The following is a 10,321-nucleotide window of genomic DNA, read 5'->3' as shown; positions in this document are numbered from 1 at the left end:
GCAGCCCCTACCCTCCCTACGGAAAGGGAAAGGGGGCAACAGCGGCAGCTTTTTGTTTAAAGCAAAAAGGCTTGTGTCCTGGGCCTCTGTCAGAGCACCGCCTGAGTGAGCTCCGAGGGTGGGCAGCTGGCTCGCGAGGCCGGCCCCCGCGGGGAGGGGAGCCCCTGCAGGCGGCATACGGCCCGCAGCGCCCGCCGAGGCCCACCTCCTGCCTCTTCTTCGGGCTGCTGGGCCCCAAAGGCAAAGAAAGCCGCCCTGGGGCTAAGGGATTAAAGAAAGAGAAGGCTGCAGAGCGCAGCTGGGCCCAAGCCACGCGTCCAGAGCTTCCCAAGGGCCAGTCCCTCCCCTCTCCTGGGGAACCCTGCCCTGACACCAGCATATTTTACACATAATATCACTTGCTCCGCTGCCAAAGGCTGGGCCCGCAAGACTCCTAGTTGGAGTTCGGTGTCACACAAAGCAAGTCTTGGCCTCGCCGGGCCCGGCGCTGGGCCCCGCCTTCTCCGCGGACACAGCCCAGGACCCCGCTGCCCCGAGCGGGGAGCCGCCTCCCCCTCTCCAACCCCTTTAAGGATCTGTGCTTCTGCGACCAGGCCCAACGGCCCAGAACCCTACCCAAAGCTGCTCCATCTGAGGGGGTGGCAGGGGCAAGGGGGGCGGGGGTCTGCGCAGGACTAACACGACGGCAGCGGCGGCGGCAGCAGCAGCGAGGAGGGGAAAGCGGAGAGGGCCTGAACCCCGGAAATCAGCGCTAAGGGAGGAGGGCTGCCCCACCCCCGGAGCCTCGGCGGGTGCGGGACAGACACCTGTCGGGGCCCCGAAACGGCGGAGACCGCCTCGGCGGACAGGACGGGATGGCACGGGGCGCGCGTCACTGGGAGCTGGGGCTGTCGCCCTCCGTCAGCGTCTTGAAGTCCATGGAGAGCGCTTGCTCTTCCGCCTGGAGGGGCCGCTTCCAGTCGCCGCGGGTCAGGATGTAGAGCACGACCGCACCGAAGGCGGCCAGCAGCAGGCCCAGCACGTTGGCCAGGACGCCCTCGGGCTCGAACTTGCTGTACTTGGTCCTGCGGGATTGGGGCGGAGGGCGAGGCCACCCGAGGCGTCGCCGTTAGGCCGAGTGCCATTCGCCCCCGGCCCACAAGATGCAATGCGATCCCAAGCCCAACCCCGGCCCCCCACCCCCACCCCACTGGGAGAAAAGCCGCTGTTCGGCGGCCCCACACAGAGCCGCCGGGAGGGGGCGCTCACCCGAGCTCGAACAGCAGCGCCTCCTTCAGGCCCAGCAGGGCGGTGCCCACCGAGAGGAGGAAGATGGCGCCGCCAAGGAAGACGTGCTGCGGCCGGTAGCGGCTCCGCAGAGAAAACGACGCGCCGGGGAACAGGAAGAAGCTAAAGCCCATGAGCCACTGGGAGGAAAGGCGAGGTGCTGCCGGAGGCTGAGCTGCGCTGGAGACTGGAGCCCGAGGACCCCCCAGGTGGGCCGCCGCCCGCGAGGACCAAAGGCCCCGCCACCCCCGCGCGGTGGCCTACGGCCGGAGACGCAGCGGGAGCGCTGAGCACGTGGGGAACGTGGGCCGGCGCTCTAGGCCGGTCTCAGCCCCACACTGTGCGCCCCGAGGCGGAGCCTGGGACCAAATCCACGTGCCTATCGGCCAGAAGAGCGCCGGAAGGGTGCCGGTCGGAGGCAGCGCTCTCGGCGGGCTGGAGCGCCTTTCGCCCGTGCGCACACCTGGCCCTGGCCCTGTTTGGGCCCTGCTCCCCGCCCCTCTCCAGCGCTGTGGAGCTGCAAGGGCTCACCTGCACAAAGAAGAGGACGAAGACCAGAATGCCACACCAGCTGTGCAGGCTGTACAGGTCGGCGTAGCCTTTCTTCCTGTGGAAGTCGAACACCGCCACCAGGCCTAGCCGGAGGGGGTCGCGTGAGGACTGGGCTGATGGCGACGGAGGGGGTGCGGTGACCCAAGGGAAACCCGACCCACCGGGACTTCTGGGCTCCAGTCCCAGCTCGGTGGCTGCCAGCACCAGTGTCCCTGCCCGGAAGGGGGAGGAGGGGTGGGGAGGGGGGACTGGACAGTAAAGCAGCTCCTTCCCCAAGTCAGCAGAGGTGGGGGAAGGAGGGCGGGCCCGTGCCTGGAACTCACCCACCAGGGCGATGACGAAGGCGAAGACGTGCAGCAGCCCGTGCAGAACTTTGGTGGTGCGTTTGGCCTCATTCCTGAAGACGCGGTAAACCAGCAGGGCTGGTGGGCCGTGAGAAAGGGAATGTCAGGGCGCTAAGCCGAGCACGAGGCCTTCTTGCCAGGGCAGCGAGGAGACACCCCCGGCTGGAGAGGGGAGGGCTTGTCCAGGTACCCCAGCCACAGGAAGTGGGCCTCGCACTGCCCACCCCCTTCTTAGCTGTCCTGTATCCCAGGCTTTGTTTTAGGCTCATCGTGCAGTCACATCAAGGTGCCACCAGGCTTCTGAGTTCACCTCTTAGCTATGATGGTCCTCAGATTGTATAGCACTGAAGCCAGATCAGACCTTCACTACTCTTAGCCAGCAGGCTCCCTGGTTGGGAAACCCCAGGTTCTCAAAGAACTTTGCAACCCCAAGCTAACTCCCCCTCTTCGGGCTGAAGCAGTCAGGGCCAGGGGTCGGGCGGAATGCCTCTCGGGAGTGTGCTGCTGAGGCGGTGGCTGTCACCAGGACCACATCTAGGAAGAATGCGTAGATCCAGCTTGCTTGTTACCAGAAGGAGAAGGCCAAGGCCCCCTGGCCTTGAGGCAGGGTGGGGGCCTGCCACGGCCTGGATCCCACCCCAGAGAGAGGAGCTGTAGCTCCTCCAAGTCCAGCGTCTACACACACACACACGCACGTACCCTCACGCTCACACTCACTTTCTCTCCCTCAATTTCAAGCCGCCTCTGCAGAAGATGGGCTTTGCTCACAGCCCAGCCCCTGGGCCTCCGTATGCAGCACACACACCTTCGGATGCTCCTTGTGGAAGCACGAGGTGAAAGCTCTGGGGTAGGTCAGAAAGGAGTTGCCACCCACCAGCCGTGGGGCCCTGGATCTGGATTCCCAGTGTCCCCAAGGTCCAAGCCAGCTTCCTTCTCTGACTGGGCAGATTCCGGTGTGAAAGGGTTCCTGCACATCTCCTCTCTCAGGTGGCATTGCCCAGGGACTCACCATCTCCCTGCAAGAAGACCAGGCCTATGATCATGCAGAGAGGATGCACGTTGAACTGCAGGGCACTCTCCCAGGCGATGCCTCCTCGGTACACACCGAGCCAGGTGCCAGTCGTGGCCACCACGGCCAGGCCCAGCAGCTGGGAGAAGGCCACATAGTAAAGCAGGGCCGCAGGGGCAGGTGCTGGGCGGGCAGGGCTGTCCATGCCGAGGCGGCTGCTGCAGGGAAGATGGTGGAGCTTAGAGGAGCGGCCCACAGCCTCCAAAAAGACATCGCAGGCCTCCCTTGCCCACCTCTGCCTCCTCCCTCGGCCCACAACCCCAGGCCTCCGTGAGAGTGCTCCCGGAGCACCCGGCGGGGGTGGGGGTGCCTTCCTGCAGAGACTGACCCACACCTGGCTGCACTTCCACCTGCAATGAGGGAGCAAGTCAAAGTCCTCCAAGTTCTGGCCGGAGCAGGAGGGCCCAGTGCCAGTGCTTTACTTTCTGTTTCAGGAGGCCCTGGGTTTTCTCAGGTGGGGTTCACAGGTGAAACAGAGAAGTGAGCAAATTCCTTGAAGGTGCTGGAATTTTTCCTCCAGATGAATCATAAAGGACATCTAGGGTGAGAAATGAGGAACCTGACTCCCCCGTGCCTGCTTTTTCAGCTCCCAGCTGGAGATGAAAGAAGTCCTGCCCACAGAGAGCTGCAGGGCAGCTGCCAGTAGAAGGAATGTTCTCTGAGCCGCTTCAGTAGAAAGGACCAGGCGACAGGAGCCTCCGAGCTGCCCGTTTCCCTTCCTGCCTCGTCTTCCCCTCCACACCTGGGGCGTGGGCCTGCGCCCCTCCCTCAGGCCAGGCTTCCTGAACTGAGATCTACAAGGTGAGAACTCCTGGGGTCACTTCGCGCACAGGGATCCTGTGAGAAAAGGTGTGTCACTGCTCCCGTCGTGCAAACGGAACCGGGGGCTCAATGGGGTTTGGGGAAGCGAGGCTCAGGGCCAGTGGGAGGCATCTCCTGGCTCCTCTGCCCAGTCCCCAGTGTCTCCACAGCCTTGCCCGGGCTCAGGGTGGCCTGTGTGCCGGCTCTTCCCGCTGAACCTGCTGGATCTCCCCACACCCAGGCGGGAGAGGCACTGGAAGATGGGAGGAGAGGAGGCGGTTGATGAACAAGTATGGTCTCCGTTTGCTGGGCCTCGGTGCTGGCGGCCTGGGGCCACAGAAAGACGCTGCTGCAGCTCCCCGAGGGCCGAGCACTCCATCCCATCTTGCCTCTCCCACTGCCCCAGCCTCTCAGCAGCTCTGGAGACACCCTCCTTCTCCTTCATTACCAGCAGAGAACAGCAGCTGAGCAGAGATGTTTAACTAACAAATTCTGGGGTCCCCCCTAAAAGCGAGCACACACCCTGTACCCTGTGCGGCTCGAGAACTAGTTTCCAGCTGGCCTGGCCTTGGCCTCCTGGGGACCGGGCTGTCTTTACCCCCAGTTCTCTCTGCCACCTTTGACAACTGTTGGCAATTCCATCATTTTTTAAAAAGGGGGGCAGGCAGTGTAACACACCTCCCTGCAGTAAAATACAGATAAGCAAAAAAAGAGAAAAATTACAAGTAATCAACATTTTGATTTACATCCTTTTCTTCTGGAAATACATGTACCTTCTTTCATAGAAACGTGACCATACCAATTTCTAACCTGCTTTCTTCCCTTCATTATAGGTCGAGCACATCTTTTCATGTCAGTACATGACAGGCTATTTCACATTTTAACCAATCCCCTAATCTCCTGTTGTTAAATATTTAGCCAGCTTTCACTAAATAAACAACACTGTGATCATTTTTGTACAACACTCGTCTAATTCCTAAGTGAACAAATAGAGTCCTGAGCAAGGGCTAGGTTCTTTTTTAGGTTTTGGATACATTCTGTCAAATCATCTTCCAGAAAACACTCCCAAGGCAGGTGGGAACACCTGTTTCCAGAAGCCGTGGGCAACAGTGAAGCCGTATTTCTGGAACTCTTGCCCTCGTGCTTACCTGTCACCTCTACACCGATGACTTCTAAACCTAGTGCTAGTCTGTCCTCTCCCCCAAATTTAAACCCCATTTCTAACTGTCCACTGACATCTCTACCTGGACATCCCTCCAACACTTCAAACTCGGCACATCCAAAGTTACACTCCTCCCCTGACCTCCCAGGTCGCCCTTCGAGTCCCAGTGCCGAGTCCTCCTGCTTCTCCCCCACGTCTCGCCATCGCTTCCCTCTTGGCCATCTTCATTTCCACCACCCAGCAGGGCCTGGAGCTTCTGCCCCCGTCTCCCTACCCTCCTCAATCTACCTGACCGACAGGGACAAAGCCAGATCCCAGTCATGTTGCCCCTCCCTACCCTCCTCAATCTACCTGACCGACAGGGACAAAGCCAGATCCCAGTCATGTTGCCCCACCAGGCACAAAGAGCCACCAGCATGAGGTGGTCAAATGCCAACTCCATAACTGACCCTAACCCAGAGCCCACCGGCAGCCCCCACTGTTCTCCTGCCACATCCACTCGGAAGAGATGCTCCCAGTTCCCCAGCTCTGGCAGCACGGCCTGTTGTTATCCCCTCCACCTCACACCCCCGCTCCTCCTCTTCCGCCTCTGTCGATTTGCTCCACGACCTGAAATGAGCCTTTTGTTCACCACTCTGTCCCCCTCCTCTCTGTTCCCAAGGCTGGCCTGGCGCTTACTTACCCCAGGTGTCCTGCCTCGCGTTAAGCCCTGTGAGCCTCTCTGCTGCAGGGCCCTGTGAGCTCCCAGAAGGCGGGGAACGCATCTACCTCCCCCTCGGGGATCTCATCCCTGGGCTGACTCTGACAGGAAAAGTGTACTGAACTGAGAAATGCTGTCCTCCTCTGCTTTATTAGATTCCTCCCCAAGAGCCTGGGGCGCAGTCAGAATCCGATTTGCTCTGAATTAGGAAGACTGGAAGGAACGTGCTCTGCCCCGGCAGACCTGCCACAGCGTCCCCACCGAGTAGCCACTGAGTACAGAGGGGGAGCTCAGGGCTGCAAAGACTGCCACTCCTGGGTCCCGAGCCGCTCTGTGGTGACGCAAGCCAGAGCCAGATTCCCCCCCACCCCCAGCCAACCTCCTCGTGAGTCGGGCAGAAATCAGACTTCTCTTCACAGCCATGATAATGTGATATTAATAAGAAATATATGGGGCCGAGCCTGTAAAACCCTAGGAATTTTCCAGGTGACAAAGCAACCGTTTCTTTTGTTATGTTAATATTACATCTTGTTACTGAAGCCTCTTGGAAACCTGAGGGTGGGGCTGGTTACCAGGGGAACCAACCACGTGACTGGAGGGTTGGAACATTCAGTCCCACCCTTGACCTCCAGGGAGGGAGAAGGGCTGGAGACTAAGTGCGGCCACCAGTGGCCAATGATTTAATCAATCGGGCCTGTGTAATGAGCCCTCCATAAACCCCCTGAAGAACGGGGTTTGGAGAGCTCCCAGGTTGGTGAACACATCCACATGCCGGGAGGGTGGTGCACCCCAGTTCCCCGGGGACAGAGGCTCCTGTGCTCCGGACCCTTCCAGACCTTGCCCTACATACCTCTTCATCTGGCTGTCCCTGAGTTACATCCTTTTATAACAAACCAGCAATCTAGCAAGTTTCTCTGGGTTCTGTGAGCTGCTCTAGCAAATTAATTGAACCTGAGGAAAAGGTTGTGGGAAGCCCTGATCTATAGACTATTGTTAGCACCACAGGTGACAACCTGGACTTGCAATTAGCATCTGAAGTGGGTGGGGGCAGTGTTGTGGGACTGAGCCCTGTGGGATCTGACGCCGTCTCTGGGTAGGTAGTGTCAATGTTGAGTTAAATTGTAGGACACCCAGGAGCATCTGCTGAGAAGTGGAGACTCGCTTGGTGGTGTTGAAAAGAAAACACGTGGGAACAGCACAGTGACTAAATACATGGCTTTAATGTCCTCACTGAAAACTCACAACCTGAATTCCCTTCAGAGTCCAAACCCTAGTGCTGTTTGCACCCCAGGGTGGTGGACTGGAGTTGCGAGCCTCAGGGGTAGGGAGCCCTGCTCTGTACTCAGTTCAATCTTCGCAATAACCTATGGTGATAACAGGAGTATTACCCCAATTTGACAGATGAGGAAATCGGGACTCAAAGAGGATAAATGACTTGCCCCAAATCAGCCGCAGCAAAGAAGTGCTCAACTCAGTTGTTTATCAAGCACCTACGATATGGGGGTGACACTGCTGGATACAGATGAGCCACGGCCCCCGCCTTCCAGGACCTTGCAGACAAGGTGCAGAGCAGATGCAGCTTCTAGAGTAAAGGGCCGTAACAACTCAGGCTATGAGTTAAACTCCCAGAGCACTTACCACAGTCCACGCTGGCTTCACCACACTGGGGTGGCCACTCCTTTGGATTTCCTACAGGGGTTGCCTGCTTGGGGTGTGGCCTGCACTTTCTCAGGCTAGTAACTAGGGAAGAAAGGAAAACTTCCTGAATACTGAAGCCAGTATTCAGAGGATCTGAATCTGCTTGGAGGCAGGGTTCCGGGAAGGCCTCTCCCCTCACACGCCAGTCCTCCTGGGCCCTCCCCACCCCTTGGGGAACCATGCTTCTAAGGCAGTTTACACCCACCATAGCATCAAGCATTGGTGTCCCCCGTGGGCTCTCCTGGGAGAAAAGGCTGCAGGATGGAAACAGGTGGGTTAGAGAGAAGAGGTGATGGGGACAAACTAACTGCAAGATCTTCATGCCAACTGCTCCAAAGGCATCTCTGCTGGTCCCTGTGCCCTGGTAACTAGGCATCCCAGAGGAAGCCAGAGATAAAGAATGACCTTTGGACTCATGGAGGCCTCAGCAGCCTCCCCTGTGGCCCCTTCCAACTTGAAGGTGATTCTAAATCCAGGTATGAGGGATGACAGGAAAACACAGAAAGACCAGTCCTCCTCGGGCAGGCCTGTAGCTTCCCCATAGGTGACATCACAGCCAATAAGATCTAAGTGAAAAATCCAGATTTGCAGAAAAGACAAAGCATCAAGTGGTTCTGTGCTTCACAGAAGAGGAAAGACCCCTTCAGCAAGGCATTGCCCTATTGCTTATTCGGTTCAACATAATTGACGACGTACCTTTGTACACAGAGGGCCTGCTTCCGATAATGGGGGATACAAAGAAGACATTTCAAGGACTCTGGTTGGAATCTGACTCACCCACAAACACATTTGCAAATCTTGAAATCAGTTGAGATTCACTCCCTAGTAAGCAAATATCATTTTTTTTTTTTTTTTTTTTTTTTTTGTGCGGTACGCGGGCTTCTCACTGTTGTGGCCTCTTCTGTTGCAGAGCACAGGCTCCGGACGCGCAGGCTCAGCGGCCATGGCTCACAGGCTCAGCTGCTCTGCGGCATGTGGGATCTTCCCGGACCGAGGCACGAACCCGTGTCCCCTGCATCAGCAGGTGGACTCTCAACCACTGCGCCACCAGGGAAGCCCAGCAAATATCTTTCATTCTGCTCCCTCATTTCCCAGTCTAGACAGTGGGAACATTCTCTTGCCCTTCCTCCCTCCCTCCCTCCCTCCTTGCCTCCTTTCCTCCTTTCCTTCCTTCCTGTGGAACACCAGAACACTGGCTGCTTTGGGATCTCCTGTGTTCCCAGTGCAGCAGTACAGGCAGCAATGTCAACAGTCTGGAAGCGGCCCATCTACACCCCCAAAGGCTTCCTCAGCCCAGTAGACCAGAGTCTCAGAACCAGGGCAAGCTCTTGTGGATCCTTACCCAGCCACCCTCCTTCCTGTCAGAGCACAGGATGGGGATGTCAGATCTCTGGCAGCTTTTGGAACCTTGGGCTGTGACAGTCACCCCTCCCCTCCCACACACACCTGCAGCCAGACTCCACTTAATGTGATCAACCAGGGCCAAGAGCTGCCGCAGGGCTTGAACGTGCTAACAAGCATCCCTCTCCCTCCCTGAGCCCAGGGGGTTTCATTGAAAGGCCACCAGGCCTAATCTCATTATGGGGACCAGACACCGCACAAGTGCCACAGCCTGGAAGCAGGGAGCCTGGCCTGACCACAGCCTCCTTATCCGAAGCAGGGTTTTAATTGGGTTAGAAAAGATTGTGTTGGGGGCTAGATCTTTTCTTGATGGGTGAAGGGGAGAAACGACTCAATTGTCCTAGAATGTCCTCGAATGTGATCAAAGAAGAGGCAAAATGAGGGCTGAGCTGTTAGGTGGGGCACTTTCTTACTACCCACACCCAAGTAACCCCTGGGTAGAAAGCGTGAAGTCAGACACTGAGCCCAGTTCTCCACTGGGCCCAGGGACTCAGTGTTGGGGCTCCCAGTACTTGTAGGGACTCACAAAAAGTGTTTTGATTTCTGTTAAAATCATAAGAAAAAACAAACATAGGGTTGAAGAAAATCTAATCCAGCCTGGATTATATTCATCTTTATACCAATATGGTTGTAAAATATAATTCTCTTTTTTTTTTTTTTGCGGTACGCGGGCCTCTCACTGTTGTGGCCTCTCCCGCTGCCGAGCACAGGCTCTGGCTCCGGACGCGCAGGCTCAGCGGCCATGGCTCACGGGCCCAGCCTCTCCATGGCATGTGGGATCTTCCCGGACCGGGGCACGAACCCATGTCCCCTGCATCGGTAGGTGGACTCTCAACCACTGCGCCACCAGGGAAGCCCTCTCTTTATTTTTTTATGGAGGAAGGGGAAAGTCACAATGCAGCCCTGGTCAGACGGATATGATTTCAAAGCCAGCCCCACTGTTCATGACTGTGTGCGCCCAGGGTGGAGGGCAAGCACCCTCTCTGAGCCTGCTTCCTCTTCCATAAGGTAGGGGGATGTTGAGATCCACCTTACTGGCCTGTAGCAAAGATTAAACAGGATAAATATGTACCAGTGCCTAGCACACTGCCTGCCACATAGTAGGTATTCAGTTAAATAGCAATCTAACAAAAACTAAACCTGTTCCTAATAGCACCTTAGGAAGAGTCATGCATCCGAAGCTGCTGACACATGAGGTTTGGGGCCACAGAGAGCCAGATGGCAGCAGACAGCACGACCCCCTCTAATAAATACATACCCCGCCTTCTGTCTACCATGAATCCGCGCACTGGGCAGAAACCCCTGGATCTGGGGTGAATTCCTCCACC

General features: G+C 57.3%; 1 protein-coding gene across 2 annotated transcripts; it reads right to left on the bottom strand.

Annotated features, from left to right (window-relative positions):
- Positions 1 to 871: 871 nt before the first annotated feature.
- On the bottom strand, positions 872 to 3,606 carry CYB561 (cytochrome b561). 2 transcript variants are annotated; one of them, XM_065897104.1, is made up of 6 exons: positions 3,566 to 3,606; positions 3,172 to 3,389; positions 2,142 to 2,240; positions 1,798 to 1,901; positions 1,249 to 1,406; positions 872 to 1,064 (listed from the first exon to the last, which is right to left on the bottom strand). In XM_065897104.1, the coding sequence occupies exons 2-6, from the start codon at positions 3,374 to 3,376 to the stop codon at positions 872 to 874; spliced, it is 759 nt and encodes a 252-aa protein (XP_065753176.1). In that variant the 5' UTR covers positions 3,377 to 3,389; positions 3,566 to 3,606. The 2 variants fall into 2 exon arrangements, with proteins under 2 accessions (XP_065753176.1, XP_065753175.1); XM_065897103.1 differs by lacking the exon at positions 3,566 to 3,606 and having other exon boundaries at positions 3,172 to 3,383.
- Between the last annotated feature and the right edge of the window lie 6,715 nt (positions 3,607 to 10,321).

This window comes from Phocoena phocoena, chromosome 19 (assembly GCF_963924675.1).
Source record: "Phocoena phocoena chromosome 19, mPhoPho1.1, whole genome shotgun sequence".
Classification (NCBI taxonomy): domain Eukaryota; kingdom Metazoa; phylum Chordata; class Mammalia; order Artiodactyla; family Phocoenidae; genus Phocoena; species Phocoena phocoena.
The sequence above is the reverse complement of the archived record's forward strand: the minus strand, read 5'-3'. Positions and strand labels throughout refer to the sequence as shown.